At 49.0% G+C, this 23,970-nt stretch overlaps 1 protein-coding gene across 1 annotated transcript in view; it reads right to left on the bottom strand.

The window, feature by feature from the left end:
* The window catches only part of PDGFRB (platelet derived growth factor receptor beta), a 251,497-nt gene that overhangs the window by 94,969 nt on the left and 132,558 nt on the right, over window positions 1-23,970 (bottom strand). The window contains exons 3-7 of the mRNA XM_086931313.1: window positions 20,840-21,136; window positions 18,363-18,629; window positions 17,607-17,734; window positions 5,754-5,928; window positions 2,330-2,522 (exon numbers count right to left, since the gene is read on the bottom strand). Of these exons, the coding sequence (XP_086787439.1) occupies window positions 2,330-2,522; window positions 5,754-5,928; window positions 17,607-17,734; window positions 18,363-18,629; window positions 20,840-21,136 (1,060 nt within the window). The remainder of the gene's footprint in view (window positions 1-2,329; window positions 2,523-5,753; window positions 5,929-17,606; window positions 17,735-18,362; window positions 18,630-20,839; window positions 21,137-23,970) is intronic.

Genomic DNA, 23,970 nt, shown 5'->3' with positions numbered 1-23,970 from the left:
AGGGCACCAAATGGTGCATGGCACACGGTGCATGAATGTGCACAAAGTGCTCTTTTACCCGGTAGCTTGTTCTGCAGCCCTTTTCCTGGGCTGCAGCAGAAGATGCCATGGAAATGAGCACTTTGGGACCGTCAGACTGCAGTCCTTTCGTAATTGAACAGTCCCGCCGCCTCCCTTTGCCGGGCGGTCTCCTGGCTGCCGTGATAGCAGGAGGTGGTCCAACTGCCTTGCATCATAATAAGGGCCTATGTGAAAGAAACCCAGTAGTAGTGATTTAAAATAAAAAATGTGTTCCTAAGATGTCATAATTTGATCATCAAAAGGTTTCCTTAAAGCAGTAATGGTGGAGGAAGCATGGAGTCTATAAAGAACCAGGGAAAAGAGAGAGGAAAAAGAACCAGGAAAGAGCTCAGATAGAAGGAATGAGAAAGAATCATTTTCAATGTAGTGCCCTTCACAATGATACTTAGACCCATATTTGATGCAAAGCAATGCCAAAGATAGAATAAATTGTGTTGCGGTATGGTGCAAGTGCAAACTATGGTAAATGTAGACCTCAGTTCTTATTGGACAAAGTAATAGGGTCTACGAGTAATTGGCCTGAAGCATAAAGAACAGGTAAATACAATGAGATAAGAGAGGGCAAGAGGGATCAATTGAAACAGGGGTGGAAGAGAGTCATAAATAAGGTTCGACTGTTAAACAGGTCAGAGAGACGTCCATTGAGCCAGAAGCGTGTGTGTCTCCAGCTTAAGAGGGAGGGAGAGATAAGAGAAGCAGAAAGCAGGAAAGCTTCCAGGAGGACAGAGACAATCTGGCTTAGAGGTTGCTTCTTTAACAAAGACTAATGGGGTGTGGGTAGAACTTAACAGTGTTCAGTTACCAGGAATGACAGTGCTTTCAATGTAAATAGTAAGTGGAAAAACTTACTGTCATATCCGCTTCCTGAAAATCAAATGAGCGTTGGAAATACGCTTTCCAAGGCTATTTATTTTACCCGCTTATCTGTCTAACTCTCACTCACCTTTATCATCCCAAAGGATACTCCAATTTGCCTAAAACCTTTTTAAATTCAATTTCTGATTTTACCCACCCATCCCTGCATGTAGCCAGTTTCAGGCATTTACCTTTCTTTCACCAAGAAGTCTGCAATGCAGCTACTGATCATTCCCTGAAAATAACTTGTTGTTTGATATCATGCCAGTCATAGGAATTCCACTGAAATACACACATTATGGTTCCTGCGAAAGTTTAGCAGAGTTGTTCTTCACGCACTTTTGCAAAATATTTGCACGAGGAGTAGTGCTATGTTACATTTTGCTGTTATCGATGCGCATGGGTATGGCGCAAGTCTGAGTGTTGATTCCGTCCTTTGGTGGCACTTTGAATGATCCTTTGTGTTCTGTAGCGGTGCACCATTGTGTTGATTCAACAAATATCTTTCCAAATGTGGGCGACATTTCTGTGAGATTGCCCAATCACATGACTACCAAGAATATCTGATGGCAATTGAAACCCAGATTTACTATGTAGAACCATTGAGCACGCTTTCAACATTCTTAGTGTTAGATAGTTTGGACTTGAGTCTCACTCTTTGGCTGCAAAAGAGATGTCTCCTGCACTATCAGTTTTTCAGTACCCATAGTTGTATTATTATGTGATGATAAATGCAGTATGAACAGAGCATTAACCAAACAAATGTGCTTGAACACCAAGATGTTATGTCTTGTTAGACACGGCCAGTGGCCAGGTGTTTTAAAATATAATTCGTAATTTTTTTCCAGAAAAAATGACATTCCATAGTAGTATTGTTCTCGTACAGTAAAGTAATTCTGACTAGTCTCTAAAGATGGTTTCAGCCACCCATTTTTCGAAGTGTTAGCCCCCCCGAAACACGATTCTAGTTGCGCCCCCGGTGTACAGTGCACAATATAACGAAGCCCTGCTGCTATGTGCTCTGTAGGGACAGTGTAGACAAAGCTTCCATTGATTGAGGAGAAGTGTCGCATAATTACCAAGCCACCTACGTTGAGCACCAGTAAAAGTATCCTGTCGAAGCCAGCCAGAGATCACGACAGACTGTGTGCCACTGACCGGTCTGACGAGTTCAGCCAGCCACACACCAGGTCAGGCGTGATCTTGTGGCTTATAACTACACAAATGATGCATATGAATGCATTCCAACAGGTTATCTGTGACTCAGATATGAATTGTGCCCAAATTATGACTCAAACATTGTTTATTCAGACCCCTTCATGACACAAGCGTAAACAGGTCAAAGTTGCCTTCTCACACATCACTCCCACACTGCAGGCTCCGCTAACCTCACCTGTATTCTGACAACTTCCGGTTGGAGATGGAGATCTGGTTTTTGTTGTCCTCAGTCAGGGTGACATTGTCCTTTTGCCACACGATTGTTGGTCTTGGGTATGCCTCGATCAGTACCTCAAAGGATCTACTTTTGTGCACATCAGCAAACTGAGTGGCATTTCGGTTCATCTCGAGCTTCACGAATCCACGCTCTGAAATGACAGCAGCAAGGATTGGTTTTTGAGGAGTGGTGTTCTGGAAGTACCCAGTGGTCGCATGAAATTAAAGCTACAAAGTGTAATGCAACAGCAGGAAACCCCCAAATGTAGAGAGTAGATAATGAATGCCCTCACTAGCAAATCTGAGTTCAGCATCTTCAGGAGGGTGGGGCTTGCATAAATTCTACACCAAAGCCCAGCAGCGGGTATAACACACCCAGTAATCTCTTGGGTGAAGTTTTGGCAACACATCCCGCAACATTTAATGACATCCCTGCTATGGTTTTAGTCAGTCGTGAATGTTGATGATTGACAGTCAGTAGTCTCAGATTAAAGCCAAATACACAAATCCAGAATGCTAGAAAATGTGCACTGAGCCTAGAAGAATGGCACACTTTTTCGTTAAGCTATTTAATGTTATCCGGGTGCACCATCCAACAAATTTATCAGGCCTGACCAGGTGACGCCTTCTAATTACATTTAGCAGTGTAAGAAACATCCTATGTGTGTAGTGCGGCAGCAAGTAAACAAAGCCACCATTCTCTTAACACCTTAGCTGCGTCGAACGTTCAGCACCTAGTGCTGAACGTTCAAATAACGAGTGCTGGCCCATCGGCCAACGGTCGTGCGCAGCACTGGGGAGGTAGCGCTCGCGACAACCGTTGGCCGACGGCAGCGCTTAAGGGGTTAACACTCCACTGTTGCTGTTTTAATCTTCACACACATTTGATTCTGATGTGGCACCCTCTTGCTAAGAGGGAGGTTGAAGGGATCCTCCCGGACTTTAGCCAGACTTTAGTATGACTGAATGAAGATTGACCTTTGAGCTGAGATCTGCCAGCTCGTCTCTTGGGATTTGGCATAAGTCGCAGCTTGTAAGGCTTTAAAATACAAAGAAGAAACTCATGAGGAGATTGGCCACATGCTTGTGTGGGTAGCCTCTCCCACTATGTGTGGTTGTAACCATGTACTTCATGGTGGGAGAGCTGGTGTTGCTGCTTCTTCAAAGGCAAAGCCAGACTATGCCAGTAGGAGTTCACTTAATACAACTGTTCGAGTGTGGTTTTTACCACATAATTTAGAAAGGAAATGTGCTATCTGAAATAACAAGACAAATGTCGGAAAATACAGGAATTGAGTCAGGAGTGACACTATTTATTCAAACAATTACAACCCACACAAAACCCACCAACTGAATGGGGCACATAGCTTAAATCTTGATGCTACTGTGACACTTCACGAACATACTACAGGGGTAACCCATTTAACCCATAGGCCTTTGGGTATCAAACAAGGTAAATAAAAAAGTAAAGCCTACGGAATTGTAATACATCTAACTGATTATAAGACTGGATACCATCAATTATACATTCTTGGACTAGTCATTCTCAACACAATTTAATTGAGATATTTTTAGATATAGAGTTTCTCCAAATGGATAGCCAAAACAAAAAAAGAATGAATATCAAATATATGGTTCAACTATTTCTTTTAATTAAACCACATTTTGCCTTAAATATTGGTCTCTCACATTAAACACAACTATACAAAATTCATATATACAAACACAAAGACATATATTTCTGATTTACATATATATACACTTTTTTTTAGAACCGAACTAAAGGTTCTTTTGCCCCACTTATTTTGATAAGGATGTCAATGTATAATTAATTCACATAACATTCCTTCTTTTCAGATCACCAAAACAAAGACAAAGGGAGTGTACAAGGTTTAGCCACTTTTAACCTCTCTCCATCTAGCACTCCCTTTAAGATTATTATTTCATCAACAAAACTCAAACAGATTTATTGTTTTGGAGGCTTCAAAAAATGTGTGTGGACACGTTTCAGCCTCTACTTGATCCAGGCCTCATCAGGACTATGAGGGCAACTATAATAGAAACCCGGTCAGGAACTAGTGTAGTCAAAAATAAGAGATCCAACTTCTTTCACGGGCAGTTTCAATAATAAGGGCTTATAACGCGAAATCCTTCAAATTAGGCAATCGCCCCAACGGAAAGGAAAGGAAAGCCTCTTTAAGGGTCCTCAATTTCTCCACAACTGTAGTAATTCAGATTAACAATTACTTGCGAGTCTTGCCACTTGGCTCAGAATACCGTTCGCGTTTCCTACATGTAGACAGCGAAAACGGACTGTCCGTGACCTGGTTTCTATTATAGTTGCCCTCATAGTAAATCAGAAATCTATGTCTTTGTGTTTGTATATATGAATTTTGTATAGTTGTGTTTAATGTGAGAGACCAATATTTAAGGTAAAATGTGGTTTAAATAAAAGAAATAGTTGAACCATATATTTGATATTCATTCTTTTTTTGTTTTGGCTATCCATTTGGAGAAACTCTATATCTAAAAATATCTCAATTAAATTGTGTTGAGAATGACTAATCCAAGAATGGATAATTGATGGTATCCAGTCTTATAATCAGTTAGATGTATTACAATTCCGTAGGCTTTACTTTTTTATTTACCTACTGTGACACTTCACAGCATGACCAGTAAGCCTTTTGGCCAGAGCACACAGCAATACTATAAAGACCGGATGCTTGTAGCTCACCAGCAGCACTACCAGTGCTACCAGCCTTATAGAGCCCTATGGCCAACAGCATGTAGGCTTTGACTAAGGCAAGACTAAGCACCATGAGTGAGACTATACGCTACGCTGAACTGTGGGGTTTGCAATGCACAGCAAGCAGTGGCGTAGGAAGGGGGGTGCGGTGGGTGCGGGCCGCCCCGGGTTTCATCACTGAGGCGGGTATCAAAATGGAAAAAATATGTGTTTTAAACACATATTTTTGCTATTTTGTCAAGCTGGGGTTGGCAATACATTTTACGCAACGGGTAACACATGACCTTGCTAAGCCACTGACAGCACCCACATACATTTCCCTATCTGAATATTTGGTATGGTACCTTAGAGTGAACAGAGTGGGCATGTTCTGCATGCAGTTCTGATGGTACCCTGATTGATCATTATTGCAGCGTTGTTACCTCCTTACATAACTTGTCCAACCACATAATGGAGTCACAGAGTGGTGCCAGCCCTGCATGGATGTGAAGAAGCAGAACCAGCAAAGACTATCTGGAGAAGTGGGAGGGAATGGAAAGGGGATTGGATAGATTAAGGTGAAGTGTACTGTGCAGTGTAGAGGTTGTTTGTGCCTGGTTCCTTGCCTACTGCGGAGTTAGTGTTGGAAGTGCCGTACCAACCACAGTGATGTTGATGCTCTTGGTATCTTGAGAATCCTGGAGGACCTCAGTGACATTGCACGTGTATATTCCAGAGTCCGTGAGCTCAGCGCTGTCAATGGGAAGAATGGAGTGGATATCACCCAGGCTCCCCGACTCAAAGTCTGTCACCGGCTCCACAATCAGACCAACCTGCAGGAAGGAGAGTTTACAAAGGTTACAAGCCTTCTTCGAAAGGGGGAAGTCAGAAGTGGGGCATGCACTGTACCTCATAGGACTTCTATGGACATATCTGGCAATACAAAAGTTATGTGGTGAGCACTTTAGTTGAATGTCAAACCGAATCTACAATAATTGTCTTATCTCTGGGTCTATTCAGCAGGATACTCAGGGTGGTGTCCCAACTTCCGGCACATTGAATTCCAGTGCTCTTCCTTGGGTTCAGCCGGTAATTAAGCTCTTACATACAAAGGCACACTAATCAATGATGACAAACATTTAAACAAAAACATGGAGGATGAATAGTAAAATGCTGATTATTAACAGGGTGTTCTAAATATCTAGGATCACTTAGTACCAGTATCTGTAAAGCAAGACATCCCAAGCCTAAAGTGCCAATGAATCTTTGAGTCCCTGCAAACTTCTAGGTCGAGTTGTTTTTTTCCTTAAGATGGACTATGCAAGTCTTCAGGTGCGGCCGGCACCAATCGGAGGTCTTGGAGCGTGGGTGGAGAGGGGAGGATGTTGGAGAAGCAGCTGTGAAAAAATTAAGTTAGAAATAAAAAACGTACCTTTTCGCGGCTTCCTCGCCCGTCTCTCCTCCGTAGTTCTCCCTCGCTCGGCCACAGGAAGCACACCCAAGTTCCCAGTCATCCAATCATAATGCTGCCTTAGCAGCGTTATGATTGGTCTGAGCGCCTTTTTTCGGCTGACTGCAGACCTGGGTATGTTCTCCATGTAGTCTGCAATGCAGCCTGCATGGAGAACATGCAAAGTGAGTAAGACTGTTTTGGGTGACCCGAGAGGGCTGTCCAAGCAGTCATTCCACACTTTAGAAGGGTGCTACCACTCCTTCCCTGCCCCCTCACGCAAAGCTGTGAGTGGAAGTTAGAGAAAATAAAAGGATAATAATGCAAGTTATTATCATTTTATTTTCTCTGTCTTTCACTGCAAAAAAACAGTGAGGCGACACTCCTCCGCCTTAGCGGAGGAGCCACCACTGCAAGTCTTCATGTCTACAGAGTCCTGCTTCTGAGGGAGACCATCCAAATTCCTAGTACTAGTGAACTTTGCTTCAATGAGACTTTCTAGGCCTCTAAGAGCACAGTGTGTGTGATTATGAGTGAGGCACCCCAAGTTTGTATAAGGTTAGAGTATTTGTCCGTCCGTGACACTCTTCCTCAATGTAGGGCCAGTGAGTCCGTCCTTTAGTGTGATTCTGCATGTGTCCAAGACCACTTGACACACACGTAAATGAGATTTTTCAGGTCTTGAGCATCGGAGTATGTTCATATTTAATAGACGTTTGACCAGCAGGGTACATCAGCTGCCCACAGTGAGCACTCACCTTGCTTACTTATTCACGCACTTAGCTTGGCTACTTATTGAGTAAGAAGTTTTATACAGTGCCATAATTTACTGCATCGGATGTGATAAGTAAACCAAGAGACATGTAGCAGATCCAGTTCTTGCATCCATTCCAGATGGATGAAAGGACTGGTCATGGAACTGACATTCTTTGATTACTTCTGTTGCCATGGCCATTATGTAGTCAAATGGTAGTCTTGGTAACTGACTTTTGAGGAGTTTCTTGAATTAAAAAAGCATTGGCAAACCATTAGGTCTGGCATTGACTGGTAACCTTTTGGCTTTGCAACATTCTTGTTTTGTTTTGATATGGCTTTTCCAAATTTGATTGTTGAGGAACCTGATGGGCCGTCATCAATCTAAAAAGAAAAAATGTAACACTGGCTTAAAGCAAAAATACTTTTGGTCTAAAAAAAGCACACATTCAAAAATAGTGCTTGGCACTTAATAGAGCGACCTCCGACCCTGCTCGCAGGCAGGTCGCTCCCCACGCCACCACACGGCCGCAAGCTGCCTCATACATGCTCATGCCACCCGCCTGTTTTCCTGCCGTTTCCAGCTCCTTCGCGCCGCTGCGTCCCTGCGGCCCGCCCCCCTGCTCCTCATTAGCCACCCCGCTCCTGCCTCCCAGCTGCTCCTCCCTTCCTCTCCCCCTCTTAAGGAGGCTGCGCAGTGACATAGGAGTGACCTCTGACCCTGCTCGCAGGCAGGTCGCTCCCCACGCCACCACAAGGCTGCCAGCAGCCTCGTACCTGCTCCCTGCCGCCCGCCTGTTTTCCCGCCGTTTCGCGCTCCTTCCAGCCCCTGCGTCCCTTCGGCCCCGCCCCCTGCTCCCCATTAGCCACCCCGCTCCCGCCTCCCAGCTGCTCCTCCCTCTCCCCCTCTTAAGGAGGCCGCGCAGTGGCATAGAAGCAACCTCTGACTCTGCTCGCAGGCAGGTCGCTCCCCAAGCCACCACACGACCGCCAGCTGCCTTGTACCTGCTCCCTGCCGCCCGCCTGTTTTCCCGCTGTTTCCTGCTCCTTCCCGCTGCTGCATCCCTGTGGCCCTTCCCCCCTGCTCCCCATTGGCCACCCCGCTCCCACCTCCCAGCTGCTCCTCCCTCAATATCCCCCTCTTATGGAGGCCACGCGCAGCGGGCGCCCCGCTGGCGCACCAAAGGGAATCCCATCTACGCATGGACCGCGCCCAGCAACAGAACCCCTGGACCCCACGGACACCACAACACCAGACTCCGCTACAACGCCAGCACCCTCTGCGCACTCAATGCCGGCTGAAACCACACCTGCTTCCAAGCTGCCCCGAAATGGACTCACAGAACTTTCTCCTGCCACACCTGCAGCTTCACCTGCGACAGAGCCACCAAACCTCCAAGGACTGGACCCAACCACCTCCGCTGCATACTCCTCACACCCGCTCTGCACGCAAACACGCCGGCAAGCTCTGGGATCTGCTTGACACCTCCGCCCCAGACGTAGCCTTCCTGACCGCGACCTGGTGGAACGACTCCTCGGCGCCCGATATCGCCATAGCCATCCAGGACGGCTACAAGATCTCCCGCAGGAATGGAATCGGAGGAGGAATATCCATCGTCCACAAGTCCACCCTCAAGGTCGCCACCCACACAGACGACACCTTCAACACAGCCGAACACCTGCACTTCCGGATCCACACCGACCCCAACACCACCCTCAGAGGAGCACTCATTTACAGACCCCCGGACTCCGAGCTCAATGCAGCGACTCCATCGCCGACCTCGCCAGCACCCACGCGCTCGCCTCCATGGACTACATCCTCCACGGGGACCTGAATTTCCACCTCGAGAACAACAACGACCCCAACTCTACCACCCTGATCGCCAACCTCGCCAACCTCGGTCTTAGACAACTCGTCACCGCACCTACCCACGCTGCTGGTCACACGCTGGACCCCGTCTTCTCCACAGGCACCCACGTCACCTTCGACCACACCACCAAACTCCACTGGAACGACCACCGCTGCATTCATTTCACCTTCAATAAACAAACCACGCACCACCACACCCAACAGCTACCTCGCCGCTGCTGGAGCAAAGTCACTGAAGACCAGCTGATCACCACCCTCGCCCAAAACCCACCCACCGACCCCACCAACCCAGACATCGCAGCCCGCAACCTCAGACAGTGGATCGACGACTGCGCCAACACCCTCGCCCCACTCAAGAAACCCTCTAACAACCACGCCAGCAAGAGAGCCACCTGGTTCACCGACGAGCTGCAGACCTCCAAATGTGCATGCCGGAAACTGGAGAAGATGTGGCTCCACGAACGCACTCCAGACATCACCACCTCATCAGATTAACCAAGAGATCCTCCTTCAAAGACCGCCTGGATAACAACGCCCACGTCAGCAAAGAGCTTTTCAGCATCGTGAAGGAACTCTCTAACCCCAGCGCCAACGCCAATGACATACCGCCCTCACAAGAACTGTGCAACTCACTGGCCATCTTCTTTGACCACAAGATGTCACCTCAAGATCGCTGACATCCATGACAGCTTCAACACCATGACCGCCCCGACTACACCAGACCCCACCTCCCATGTGAACTCCTGTGAACACCACCAGTGCCAACGCCTGACCTCTTGGTCCAACGTCAACGATGACGAGACACACAAGGTCATGAACTCCATCCACTCAGGATCTCCGTCAGACCCGTGCCCACACCACGTATTTAAAAAAGCAGACACTGCCATCGCACCCCAACTACGGAAGGTCATCAACATCTCCTTCGAAACAGCGACATTCCCGGAAAGCTGGAAACACGCCGAAATCAACACCCTCCTCAAGAAGCCCAAGGCGGACCCCAAGGACCTCAAGAACTTCCGCCCCATCTCCCTGCTCCCGTTCCTGCCGAAGGTCATCGAGAAAATCGTCAACATGCAACTGGCCCGCCACCTGAAAGACAATAACATCTTGGACCCGTCCCAGTCCGGGTTCAGATGAAACCACAGCACCGAGACAGCCTTCATCGTCGCCACAGACGACATCAGGCGCCAACTAGACAACGGCGAAACATCAGCCCTAATCCTCCTGGACCTGTAAGCCGCCTTCAACACGGTCTGCCATCGCACTCTAAAGGCACGCCTCCTAGAAGCCGGAATCCAAGAGAAGGGCCTTGACTGGACCACATCCTTCCTCTCCGGCAGAACCCAGAGCGTCTGCCTCCCGCCCTTCCGATCGGAGGCCACTGACATCATCTGCGGCATCCCCCAGGGCTCATCTCTCAGCCCGATGCTGTTCAACATCTACATGACCCCCCTCGAACAAGTGGCCCGCCAACAGGACCTCAATATCATCTCCTACGCTGACGACACCCAGCTCATCCTCTCCCTCACCAAGGACCGGCACACCGCCAAAACCAACCTCCACGAGGGAATGAAGGCCATCGCCGACTGGATGAGGAACAGCCATCTGAAGTTGAACTCGGACAAGACGGAGGTACTCATCCTCGGACCCACCCCCTCAGCCTGGGACAACTCCTGGTGGCCGACCACACTGGGAACAGCACTGACACCCACCGACCATGCACGCAACCTAGGATTCATCCTCGACTCCTCCTTCATGTCTAAACAGGTCAACCCTGTCTCCTCCTCCTTCTACAACACCCTCCGCATGCTCCACAGGATCTACAAGTGGATCCCGACCAAAACAAGAAGAACGGTGACAGAGGCCCTCGTCAGAAGCAGACTGGACTATGGCAACACACTGTACGCAGGAATCCCAGCCAAACACCTATGACGACTACAACACATCCAAAACGCCTCCGCCCGACTGATCGTCAACGTCCCCCGCCACATCACCCCCCCACCTGAGAGACCTACACTGGCTCCCCGTTGACAAGAGGATCACCTTCAAGCTCCTCACCCACGCACACAAAGCACTCCACAACGCCGGACCAGCCTACCTGAACAGCAGACTCAGCTTCTACACCCCCACCCGCCAGCTCCCCTCCGCCAGCCTCGCCCTCGCTGCTGTTCCCCGCATCCAAAGAACAACCTCCGGCAGCAGATCCTTCTCCAACTTCGCCGCCAAGACCTGGAACACCCTCCGTACCCACCGACGGCAGACCCAAGACCTGCACGCCTTCAGAAGACTCCTCAAGACCTGGCTCTTCGAGCAGTAGCGGCACCCCCTCCCCTCAGCGCCTTGAGACCCTCACAAGTAAGTGGCGCGCTCTACAAGTACTCTAATTGATTGATTGATAGAACTACTATTTGTGTGGATGTGCTTCTTGTGAAAGGGAAGAATGCCGTCACTCACAGTGAAGTTAGCCAACGGCTGAACTGGGCTAACACGGCGCCCCATGCTGTATTCTGCAGTGGGCGAAAACAAACTGTGAATGTCACAATAATCAATCAATCAATCAATCAAAGAAATTTATAGAGCGCACTACTTACCCGGAGGGCCTCAAGGCGCTTGGGGGGGGGTTGTGCTGCTACTGCTCGAAGAGCCAGGTCTTGAGCTTCTTCCTGAAGGAGAGGTGGTCTTGGGTCAGGCGCAGGTCGGTCGGGAGGGAGTTCCAGGTCTTGGCGGCCAGGTAGGAGAAGGACCTTCCTCCTGTTGTTGTTCTTCGGATGCGGGGGACGGCGGTGAGGGCGTGACTGGCTGATCGGAGTTGGCGTTTGGGAGTGTAGAAGTTGACGCGGTGTAGGGCTTTGTGTGCGTGGGTGAGGAGACGGAAGGTGATTCTTTTGTTGACGGGGAGCCAATGCAGGTCTCTCAGATGTCCGGAGATGTGGCTGTGTCGTGGGATGTCGAGGATCAGTCTGGCTGAGGCGTTCTGGATCCGCTGGAGTCTCTTCTGGAGCTTCGCGGTGGTTCCGGCGTAGAGGGCGTTGCCGTAGTCCAGTTGGCTGGTGATGAGGGCCTGGGTGACCGTCTTCCTGGTCTCGGTGGGGATCCACCGGAAGATCTTCCGTAGCATGCGCAGGATGTTGAAGCATGACGAGGAGACTGCGTTGACTTGTCTGGTCATGGAGAGGGAGGAGTCCAGGATGCGTGGTCTGTCGGTTTGGGTGCGGTGCCCAGGGCGGGGGGCCACCAGGAGTCGTCCCAGGCGGAGGGCGAGGAACCCAGGATGAGGACTTCCGTCTTGTCTGAGTTCAGTTTCAGGCGGCTGGTCGTCATCCACTCGGCTACGTCTTTCATCCCCTCGTGGAGGTTGGCTCTGGCGGCGGCGGGGTCGTTGGTCAGGGAGAGGATCAGCTGGGTGTCGTCGGCATAGGCGATGATGTTGAGGTTGTGTTGGCGTTCGATGGCCGCGAGGGGGCTCATGTAGACGTTGAAGAGGGTGGGGCTCAGCGAGGATCCTTGAGGGACGCCGCAGATGACTTCGGTGGCCTCTGACTTGTACGGTGGTAGGCGGACTCTCTGTGTTCTTCCAGCGAGGAAGGAGATGATCCATTCCAGAGCCTTCTCCTGGATTCCGACGTTGCTGAGGCGCTGTACTAGGGTGCGGTGGCAGACAGTGTCGAATGCCACGGAGAGGTCTAGGAGGATGAGGGCCGCTGTTTCTCCGTTGTCCATCAGGGTTCGGATGTCATCGGTGGCAGCGATGAGGGCGGTCTCGGTGCTGTGGTTGGCTCGGAAGCCAGACTGTGAGGGGTCGAGGGATCCATTTGTCTCGAGGAAGGCGGCCAGCTGTTTGTTGACGGTCTTCTCGATGACTTTGGCTGGGAACGGGAGGAGCGAGATGGGGCGGTAATTCTTGAGTTCGGTGGGGTCCGCTGTAGGTTTCTTTAGCAGGGCGCTGAGTTCTGCGTGCTTCCAGCTCTCCGGGAAGGTAGCGGTGTCGAAGGAGGTGTTGATGACGTCCCGCAGGTGGGGTGCGATGATGGCGTCGACCTTGTTGAAGACGTGGTGAGGGCAGGGGTCGGTTGGAGATCCGGAGTGGATGGAGTTCATCATGCGGACGGTGTCTTCGGTGCTGATCGGAGTCCAGGCGCGGATGGTGGTGGTGGGGGGCGGTGGTTCGGTCGTGGCTAGCGTCGGTTGCGTGCTGAAGCTGTTGTGTATGTCCGCGATCTTGTTGTGGAAGTAGGAGGCGAGGGAGTTGCAGAGGTCTTGCGATGGGGTGATGTCGTTGTTTCCGGCGTTGGGGTTGGAGAGCTCTTTCACGATGTTGAAGAGTTCCTTGCAGTTGTGTGCGTTGTTGTCCAGTCGGTCCTTGAATGCAGTTTTCTTGGTGGCGCGGATCAGTTTGTGGTGCTTCCGGGTGGCAAGCTTGAGGGTGGTCATGTTGTCCGGTGTTGGTTCCCTTCTCCAGGCTTTCTCAAGAGCTCGGCAGTTCTTCTTGGAGCTCTTGAGTTCGTCGGTGAACCAAGAGGCCTTCTTGCTGCCGGGTCTGCTGGGCGGGGTCCTTAGTGGGGCGAGTTCGTCCGCGCAGCTGCTGATCCACTTCGTGAGGTTGTCGGCGGCCTGGCTGGGGTTAGCTGAGCTGGCGGGAGGGTGCTGGCTCAGGGAAGCAGCGAGCTGGTCGGCTGTGATCTTGTTCCAGCTTCTTCGAGCAACCTGTTGCTGGTGGTGGTGGATCGTCGTTTTTCTGAAGGTGAAGTGGACGCAGCTGTGGTCCGTCCAGTGGAGTCCAGTGGCGTGGCCGAAGGCGATGTGTTTGTTGGACGAGAAGACGGCGTCGAGTGTGTGTCCTGCGAGGTGGGTGGGGGTGGACACCAGCTGCTCGAGTCCGAGGTTGTCGAGGTTGTCGAGCAGGGTAATGGTGTGGCGGTCGTTGTTGTTCTCCAGGTGGAAGTTGAAGTCCCCCAGGAGGATGTAGTCAGCGGAGGGGAGGGCATGCGGGCTGACGAAGTCGGCGATGTCCTCGCTGAATTGTGTGCGTGGTCCCGGGGGTCGGTAGATCAGGGTGCCTCTGAGGGTGGTGTTCGGGTCGGTGTGGATCTGGAAGTGCAGGTGTTCGGCGGTTGTCAGGGTGTCATCGGTGTTGGTCGAGATGTGGATGGTGTCCCTGTGGATGATGGCGATGCCTCCTCCCGTCTGTTGGATGCGGTCTCTGCGGGTGATCTTGTATTCCTCTGGGATGGCGATGGCGATGCCGGGTGCTGAGGAGTCGTTCATCCAGGTTTCCGTGAGGAAGGCAACGTCAGGGGCTGTGGTGTTGAGGAGGTTCCAGAGTTCGATGGCGTGTCTGTGGACGGAGCGGGTGTTGAGCAGGATGCACTTGAGGTGGTTGCTGCAGGTGTTCGGCCTGGCGGGTGCTGGTGCGAGGCAGGTCGGATGCAGGTGAACTTGCAGGCGTGGCAGCTGAAGGGTCCGTGGGTGTGCTTCGGAGTGGCTCGGTAGCATTCAGGGATCCCGCCGGTGTTGAGTGCGATGAGTGTTGCGGCGTCGTAGGTCCGGCGGGTCGTCTTGCTTCGGCGGGGGCCAGGGGTCCTGGCGCTGGGCGCGGTCCAGGCGCGGACGGGCGCAGACGGGTTTACCTTTGGCGCGCCTTCGGCGCACAAGCGGCGCGCCCGCTGCGCGTGACCGCTGCGCGTTCGCACGGTCGCCATATATGGCGAAGTGCGAGGGAGGGCGGAGCAGCTGGGAGGCGGGAGCGGGGAGGGTACAGAAGGAAAAAAGGGGCGGGGTTAGCGGCGGTGGCGGGAAGCGGGGAGCGGGGAGGGAAGAGACGGGGGCAACAAAAAACAGGCAAACAGGCACTAAAGATAAACGAAAATACAAATCAGTATAATAAATACAGGGGTACAATGCAAGATAGCGGGGCACAGGAGCCTGCAGGTCAGGCAGGCACAGACCACGCCGCTCGATGGCAGGGGGCGTGGTCACGCGGCGGCGGCCGGGGCAGCGAGGCAGGCAGGCGGGAGGCACACGCAGCAGCTGGTGGCCGTGCGGCGCGGGGGGTGTCCTAAACTAGGTCACACTCACCTGCGTCGCACGGTCGCCATATATGGCCAAGTGCAAGGGAGGGCGGAGCAGCTGGGAATAACAGACCACTGGATGAAGAGAGCTGGCGGAAAGCCCCTATAAAAATTAGGACATTATGCATATAATTTTAGTCAAATCAAGAAGTTTTGGCTGATGCTCGGCCTAAGAATTCGGGGTTCAAGGAAAATCTGCGTGGTGATTGTGTCCATTTAGCAGTTTTTTTGTCAGATGGTAAGGATTACATTGCATTTGTTCATTATTGCTATCACGGGGCGTATGTCAGCTCTATCTGGAAGCACAGAAGAATTTTCCAAAGCAGAGAGTTGAAAGTTTCTTCCCTTTACAACCACGTTGATTTTCAGGATAAAGGTACAGTCTGAATGAAAGAGGATTTAAAGACTTACTGTGTGTGTGAGTAGGGGTAGGACCCAGAATTGTGGATCAATCAAAACAGTTTGAAGGCAATCCCTCCTACCATTTAAGACTGAAGGGGCAGATTTACAAGGAACTGATCCATCTGCACAGATGCGTCAGTTTCCTTGCGTCAGCACAGAATGTCCTTGTGCCACTTTGGATGCGTTGTATTTAAAATACAGCGCTCCATGGCACAAGGATTAACATATGCGTCAGAAATTCTGACGCATCTGTTGGTGCAAAAGTGACGCATTGCTGGAGTTGCTCATGAAAGTGACACAACTCCAGCAATGCGGCACAATAGATGGACCAGTCACATTCAAAAAGCCCTGGATCATTCCTTATGCCTGGTGTGAGCAGGCGTAGGTATTTTGATTCAGAGAAGGCGTAGAGTGACGCAATGAAATCTTATAGATTTCACTGTGTCAGCACTACATGGCTTTTTGCGTGGGAACGCCTACCCTGATTACATTATACCTGATGCAGGTCTAACGTGATGCATCTCCCTAGAGGCGTCATGTTGTAAATGGGCAGCAACATTTACGATATGGCTGCGTCACAAAAGAGACGTTACGGCGGCGCAAAAGTGACGCAAATCTGCCTGAAGTATTTACTTGGCTCAAGAACAGAGAACTCCCTGTCATCCAACAGTAGGTGTGGTTGAGGCACTTGGCCTCCTTTCAGGCTCAAGAATTTGTCATGGATCCGAGGACAGTCGGGAACTTAAAGACTGATTTTGACCTTTCTTCTAGATTAATATTATTTTCTACAATAATTGGGAGAAGACTTGATGTGGATTTTACCTTTGGCGGGTCCAGAAGCTACCTTACAAGTGAATTCTCATGTAAAAAATCGTCATAAGCATATCAAATACAATTGTTTATAAATCCCCTGAACCTTGTCATAAGGGGGTTGTATTTATAAATATTGAGTACAAAAATATAGATATGCTAATATATAATGTAGCTGTAATAGCGACAACTAGAATAGCTTGAAGGCAAGTATATATTACTAGCAACTAGATTTACCATCACTGAAAAAACTAAGGTTACAGGGACGTTATAATTTGGTTTCACATTTTACATGCACAAAACCATAGTAATTCAGCAGTTATAGTTAAAATTACCTCGAGTAACTATAACTCGTGCCCTAAGGCAACTATAACTCACGCCCTCGCCATGCACTAATAATTCCCCACAGCAAATGCTTCAGGGATATTATCAATGATATCATAGAAGATGTCATGCGGGACGTAATATGTGGGGAATTAGCAGTGCATGGTGAGGGTGGGAGTTATAGTAACCTTAGGGACTAAATCCATTTTACACTACCTTTATCCTTTACTAAGGCTCCAGAGTTGTGCCATGTCATTTGTGGTTGGCTCAGAGGCGTAGCTTCAGGGGCAGGGCTTTTTGGGTGTTACATCCCCCTAATAAATGTGTTATCTAGTAAATAGTTGGGTACAGGTGTTCTCATTTGGGTATGGTGAAGTGTCTGTCGGATTTCGCCTAGAAGTTTTACATGCACACACAGACTAATAAACACAAACACACACACATTTTCTCTTCTCTGTTTTGAAGTTCTAAAAAATGTTGGTGATTTAAAATAATATTTGGTTTTAAGTACTGCTAACAGTGTGCACTGCTCTCCCTTTCCACTGCCCTTTAAGCCTCCCTCATGTCCTGTTTCTCAGGTAATGTATTTTACCATGTTACCATGATATGCCAGTGTGATTGTTGGGGAATCTGAAGCCCCCCGCCTCACCCAGTCTTCCTGACTAATCTATGTCCCTGGACTGGCTTTGAGTAAGTCACCAATATGCACACGGCTGGGTGTAGACATACTGCAAGAAACATACTCTTATAGAGACCTCTATATTACACATGCTATAAGATGGATGAGTAAAATGTCTTCATATCCCTGCCCAACTCCAAAAGAATGCTACTCACCTCCATTCGTGGGTACTCCCAGCTGAAATGCACCAGTTCGTTACCGCTGATGGCACAGATGACCGTAAAGTTATCGCCCTGTTTCACCAGAGTCTGAGAGGCACTGACGGAGGCCGTGAAGGTGGAGACTTAGGAAGGCAAGAAAGAAACAGGTCATTAGCTACAATTCTGGAGCGGGTGGAAGCAGCCATTGTGGTTGACCTCTGGATAAGTGCTGCTGTGCTGCATAAGTGCTACTGTGCTACATCGAGCCGTACTATGGACCCCCGTTCCACAGAAAGGCTGGATTTGAGGGGGAAAGCTAAAACAAATTAACACACAAATGTGTTATGTTGCCTTCACTTCGACCCACAGAAGTGTGAATGTCCGCCTCTAAAGATGAGTATGGTGGCAATGGCCAATTTCGTATGTACATGAGTTATTCATGCAGATAATTCATAGGAAAAACTAACTCTAATGGGTGTGTGCAAAACCTATGGATAACATGCTGCATTTCTAAACACTTATAAGATGGCAAACACATAGATAAAAGACTTTATCATTTATAATGCCACTAGCTCTAATTCTTCCAAATGCGAGACCTATTGCATTGCAAATGTTGTTAAGCTGTGCGGTCCTGTGCAGCCTGCATCATCATCAGTGTTTGGTGCGTCTGTGTGTGTTTGTTAGTGCTCTCCGATGACTGACATAAAATGCTATTCATTTAATAAGGACAGCCATTTCCCATACAAGAGAGGAAACTTGAAGCTTACTCACCCGGGATGGTATACACATAGTAGTGGTCGGAGTATGCCTCCTGCCCATCATACTCTGCCTTGCACAGGTACACTGTGTCTTCAAAGTGTCCCCGGAAACCAAGCTGTCTGTCGTAGATGACGGAGAGGTGACTCTCCTTCGTACGCTCATGGAGGCTGACGTGTGCTTCCGGGTTGGTCACGCGGCACGGCAAGATGGACTCTGAAGTGCTTGTCTGAAAAATGAATTCTTCATTGTCCTCATTGGGAAGAAACCACACGGTAGGATCTTGGGTAAGATTGAAGAAGAAGAGACCGTTAGTAGTGAATGAGGGGCTATGTCATACATATATGGGCTATAAGCAACTGGTTGATATCACTGAAGACTAGTGCACGTACTGTGATGTCACTGAAGTGCTTTTATGTATTCATTCTTGCATACTTTATCCAATTCTTTCTCATTTTCAGTCTCCATTCTCTAATTTATTTACCATATTCTCTTCTATCTCTAATTTTTATGCCAATTTCCTCTATTTTTCTTATTCAATCTTATTCTTTTTACCATTCTAGCCCCCTACTTTATTCAACCTAGATCTGTGACTGGTGGTGAGCGTCTGAAAAGTTTCAGTGCTCCGTCCATCATCTCCTAGTGTTTGGTTTGTTCGCCCTAAGTTGGCAGGGTATGCCCAGATGTGGGTCCCTTGCTCACTTTGCCACTGGATTCAAGCTAGCCTGGCTGATTAGGGGTATTGCCCCGAAACCGGTCCCGGGATGCTTGTTTCCGGTTCAGAGACGACATGGCTTGGCAGTTCCGGCTGGACTCTTCCCTTGAGGCACAGCATCAAGAATGATTTGCATATAGCTGGGTCTGAACTGGAGTCGCAAAGTGCGCTAAGAAACGATGATGGATTCAACCCAGATCTGTGACTGGGGGTGAGTGTCTGAAAAGTTTCAGCATTCCGTCCATTATCTTGTGTTCAATTCAACCAGTGCCATCCTCTTGACTGGGCGGTAGGTAGCTGCTCAGCTAATACCATGCTTTGTTGATTACTTGGCGTCAGTACCACTACTAGAAGTTTTTCTGTTTCCTCCATATAAAGAGCAGAGGAACTGTGATGACCAAGGAAGAGTCTGCCATGCATCAGGCTGGAAACACCTAAAATGGCTAATACCCTCCGCACATCTCTATGGCATACCGCCGCTCGTTTTCCTGACAACAGACACTACCCGCCCTGTTCCAAGACGAGCCTGGTACCCTTCGATAAAACTTGTTTTGTGCGGATTTGCACAACTTAGATAAAACACCCGATCAGGACCGGGTTGGAACTATCACCGGTCCCCCGATACTATGACATACCAAACCTTCACAGCCCTGAAGAGTCAATGGGTTAACTCCCTAACTGACGAAGAACGTGTTGGCTGGTTTTTCTCTCTAGGTGGTGGCTCCTGTATAAGGAGGACCACTCACATACCCATTAAAGCTAAACAGAAAGAACATCGCGTGTGATCTTATCCTTCAACGCCTTACTTCGATTACTCATAACTTTATAAAGTGTTGTGTGCACTTGACTGGCTGTTTAACTTATCACAAGGGTTAGTTCCTACACCCTTTGTTTGCAGAGTTTTAGGGTTTTCTCTGCACAAGCAGCACCAACCAATACTACCTTTTCGCAACTACCTCACCATCACACGTTGTGCGCCATCCAATTTCTGAAAACGACTAACCCCCCGCTGAACTGTAACTTTGGACATTCAGTATACACTGCCAGAGCTCTCCTCTTCATCAGTCACTCTGTTTCTCCTCACATAAATGTGTGCAGCCTTTATCTCCTTGGTCCTGCCCACTAACTCTCTCACCTCCTTTTATTGTAAATCTGTAGCATCAGAAATTACCATAAATCCTGACTCGGCTACAGTTGATGCACCTACTCTGGATTACCAAAGTGCCAAATTCAGAGCCTCCTGGCAACTGGTTTTGTAGATGCACTTTACAAACCTACTCACTTGCTTGCCCCTCATAGCACTCTTCTGCAGGTTATCCGGAAACAATTATGTAGCAACATGTGTGAAGCAGAAAGTAAGACAGCCCCCCAGTTAATACACACTGCGGACACCCACTGCCAGCGAAGACCTTAGCCACTTTCCATACCCTATGCAAATCTGCAAAGTACACATAAACGCACCTGCAAACAAACCTTAAAATGAGCCTCTTATATCTCCACCATGGCAAGACATCTCTTGCCGCTGCTCAATGCAATCTTTCATTCATTCATGCATTCACTCATTCACTCATTCATACAGTGTACGTCTACCGAAGGGTGTTATTGAGGATACCTGCATGCTCAGTTCCTGTATATTACCTAGTATTTCTTCCATTATGGACCCTAGAGCCATTTCCTCTTTACACTGAACTTGTACAGACTTTTACCTTACTATTCACTTACAAAAAGTACCTGATCTTCACATGGTTTTCAGAAATGGAAATGGAAACTCAGTCACCTGGTACGAAGATGTAGACCACGTCAGCCTCCCGGTGCTCTTCATCCTGGGAGTGGTTGTAGAAGCAGGTGTACCTTCCGGAGTCTAGACCTGTCAGGTTTTTCAGCGTGAGCGTGCTGGAGAAGACGCTTCCCTTGCGTTTCACAGGTAAGTCCAGTGGATTCGTGTCATGCTCCCAGGCCACCATCTCCTCTCCCTCACACGTCAGGGAGAGGGTGCCGGAGATATTCAGGACCAGCTCAGCGGGAGTGCTCGGAACGATGCGTGGCCTGGGGTTTCCAAACACCACCACCAAACCTTCAAGAGACGAGAGAGTATGGGATGTGAATAACATGCTAACAGGTTAACACAATTATCCAAAGAATGAGTCAGGTCCACCAACCACAGTCCTATTTGAGATCAATAGATTGGGGAAGAAATCTAGAGTAGGGTAGCCATGCACAGCCAATGCGTGCCCCCTCTTTCTCCCTTCTAAGTGCAATTCTGTATGGGGTAAAGGGGTGTTCTGTGTGTGGGGGCAGAGTGAGTGGAGACCCTTGCTCCTGCTTGACTATGGTTTATGGGCTGGTTCTGTTTCACAGGAAGAACCTATAACCAAGCTTCCCAAGTGTGTTCGAATTGTCTCTTTACCGTGCCAAATACAGCCATCCAAAGCATCTCGGAGTCAAAAGCATCTCTGAGTCAAATGTCAGGTCTCACCCACCTCCAACATGAACAAATCCATTATAATGCTTTTTGGCTTGGTAGCAAAATGCCCATTAATGCGCCAGAAATGGACAACCTTAAAAGGTATAATAGTTTTATTGACTTTAATTAGTCAAGACTAGCCCCATTATCTGCTGTTGGAAGCATAGTAGGGATTAAGTGCACTATTTTTCATGCATTTCCAGTGACAGGTCTTGGCCATTCCCCATGCCTAGCCCTGACCACTCTGCAGATATTTCATATATTATACTAGAACCCTCCCGAAAGTACAAAATTCATCCTGATTCAAGGACTTCATCCCAACTTCTCATGTAGACCACTAAAAACAGGCATTAATGAAACACTTGACATATCACGGTGGAGATATGCCTAGTAGATGTTATCACATTGCTTCCAACAGTAGATGCTGAAAAGAAATACAGCATATAAAGGTGTAAAACACATTAGACCGAACACTCCATATGTATCCAATACAACTTGTATGTGCTTTACAGTTGCCAATTGAGAGGGCTTCTAACTGTACCAACTATCAACACATCACACAAAAGAACAAAAGCCAAGTTAAAAGAGAACAGCTTGGGGGACACCGAGCGCTTCCATTATGCACAGATGCTACACTGGGCCCAGGGCCCCCAGATAAGGGAGGGGGCGCCAAGCCTCTCACTAAATTGGAGGCCTTCCTGGCGACGTCCACCACCATGAAAGGTGCCATCTCATTCCTGTACAAGCACTTGTTGTCCTCAACACCGACCCCCAGACCCCGGTACATGTCAATGTGGGAGGGATTGACCCAGCGGGACATTACTGACACAGAGTGGTCGCGCCTATGGTCCGATATCCACAAATTTAACCAATCGGCAGACCTGCGGGAGGCACACTTAAAGACAATGATGGATTGGTACCTGTACCCTTCCAAGTTAGCCAGAATCTTCCCAGGCACATCAGACAGATGCTGGCGGGGGTGTGGTCTCCTGGGAGATTTCCAACACATATGGTGGGACTGCCCTGTCATCAGGCCCTTCTGGGAGGAGATACTAGCGCAGATGAAGGACATGCTGGGGTACCCTATACCGACCTCCATAATTGGGACTCTCCTGGGAGTCCGTGACCCTATGCTTGAACATCAGACGAGGGCGGACAAAAGAATTATGTGGCTCTGTATAGGGGCGGCCAAAACCACTATTGCAGCGGCCTGGAAGAAGCGAGAGGCACCAGCGATGTCCTTGTGGTATTTCCGTCTGTGGAGGCTCCTTAGTATGGAATGCATGTCGGACATATTCCGGGTGGACTTCAAAAACTTTGAATTCAGGTGGGGGCCGCTGGTAACCTTCCTGTCCCGGGGGTTACCCTTGGCAGTTTGTCCTCCCACAGTGCGAGCCCTACACCTCTTCCAGCTCTAAGTCAGCCCACTTCTAGATCTCCGATCCACACTACCACCACCGGGGGGGGGTGGGGGGGGGAGTACGGGGGGAGGGTAGGGTAGGGGGGGGGGAGTTCAGTTTACTGTTACCACATGGCTGTAACTACCGCCAAGCTTCTTCGCGTCTTCTCAATTTCGATCTCTTGCTTTTGCACCCCAGGGGGGAGACTCAGTTGGCTATCGAACATGGACTCTGTCCCTAGGCAGACCCATCCGACGCTCTAGCTCCTCTTTGGAGGGATGGCCACTAGAAGATTTATCGTTGCGCTACACTAAAGGAGGACTTCTCGAAGCACCCCCCTTTCTTTTCCCAGAAACTGTGAACGGTACTTAGCTAGGTGCAATGCTTTGGGGTGTGACTCTTTCGCACGTTCGGTCTCCTCTGCGTTCAATTTATTGCCTAATCATTGAACTGTCGCCCCTGTGTGGGTGCTTGGGCGGATTGTGCCATGTCTTGTTTTTGAAAATGAATAAACATATCTTTGACAAAAAAAAAAAAAGAGAACAGCTTACATACAGTCAATACGTTTAACATATGCCATATTGTTGACTGTCGTGATTAATAACCCTGTAACACCATGTAAAAAGCAAACCCATACTTATGTGAGACAAGGCAATGGGTAAAATACTGACAAAGGAGAAACACAAGCAATCAGTAAACCTGCCAGACCTGACTTGTTTGGCAGCAACATTATACACATACAGGCCAAGGATGTCAAACTGCCTTTCAAACTAGCCAACAGGATAGCAAATATCCCTGGAAAAACTTAGTTAAATGATCAACCTGACGCTAAGTGAGTAAAACCATCCCTTATTTCTGATACATAGACCATGACACCAGGAGCATATCTTCCCAAGAATTTCCAGACTCTGGCCGGTGACGGAGGTCGATGTAACATTAAGGATGTCTCCAGACAATCGACAGAGCTCAGAGGTCCAACTAATGGAAACATTTGCACTAGATAAATGCCATCATGATAACATAGTATTCTGGTCCAGATTTAGA

The sequence above is a fragment of the Lissotriton vulgaris genome, chromosome 7 (assembly GCF_964263255.1).
Source record: "Lissotriton vulgaris chromosome 7, aLisVul1.2, whole genome shotgun sequence".
Classification (NCBI taxonomy): Eukaryota; Metazoa; Chordata; class Amphibia; order Caudata; family Salamandridae; genus Lissotriton; species Lissotriton vulgaris.
This window is presented reverse-complemented; position numbering and strand designations above follow the sequence as displayed.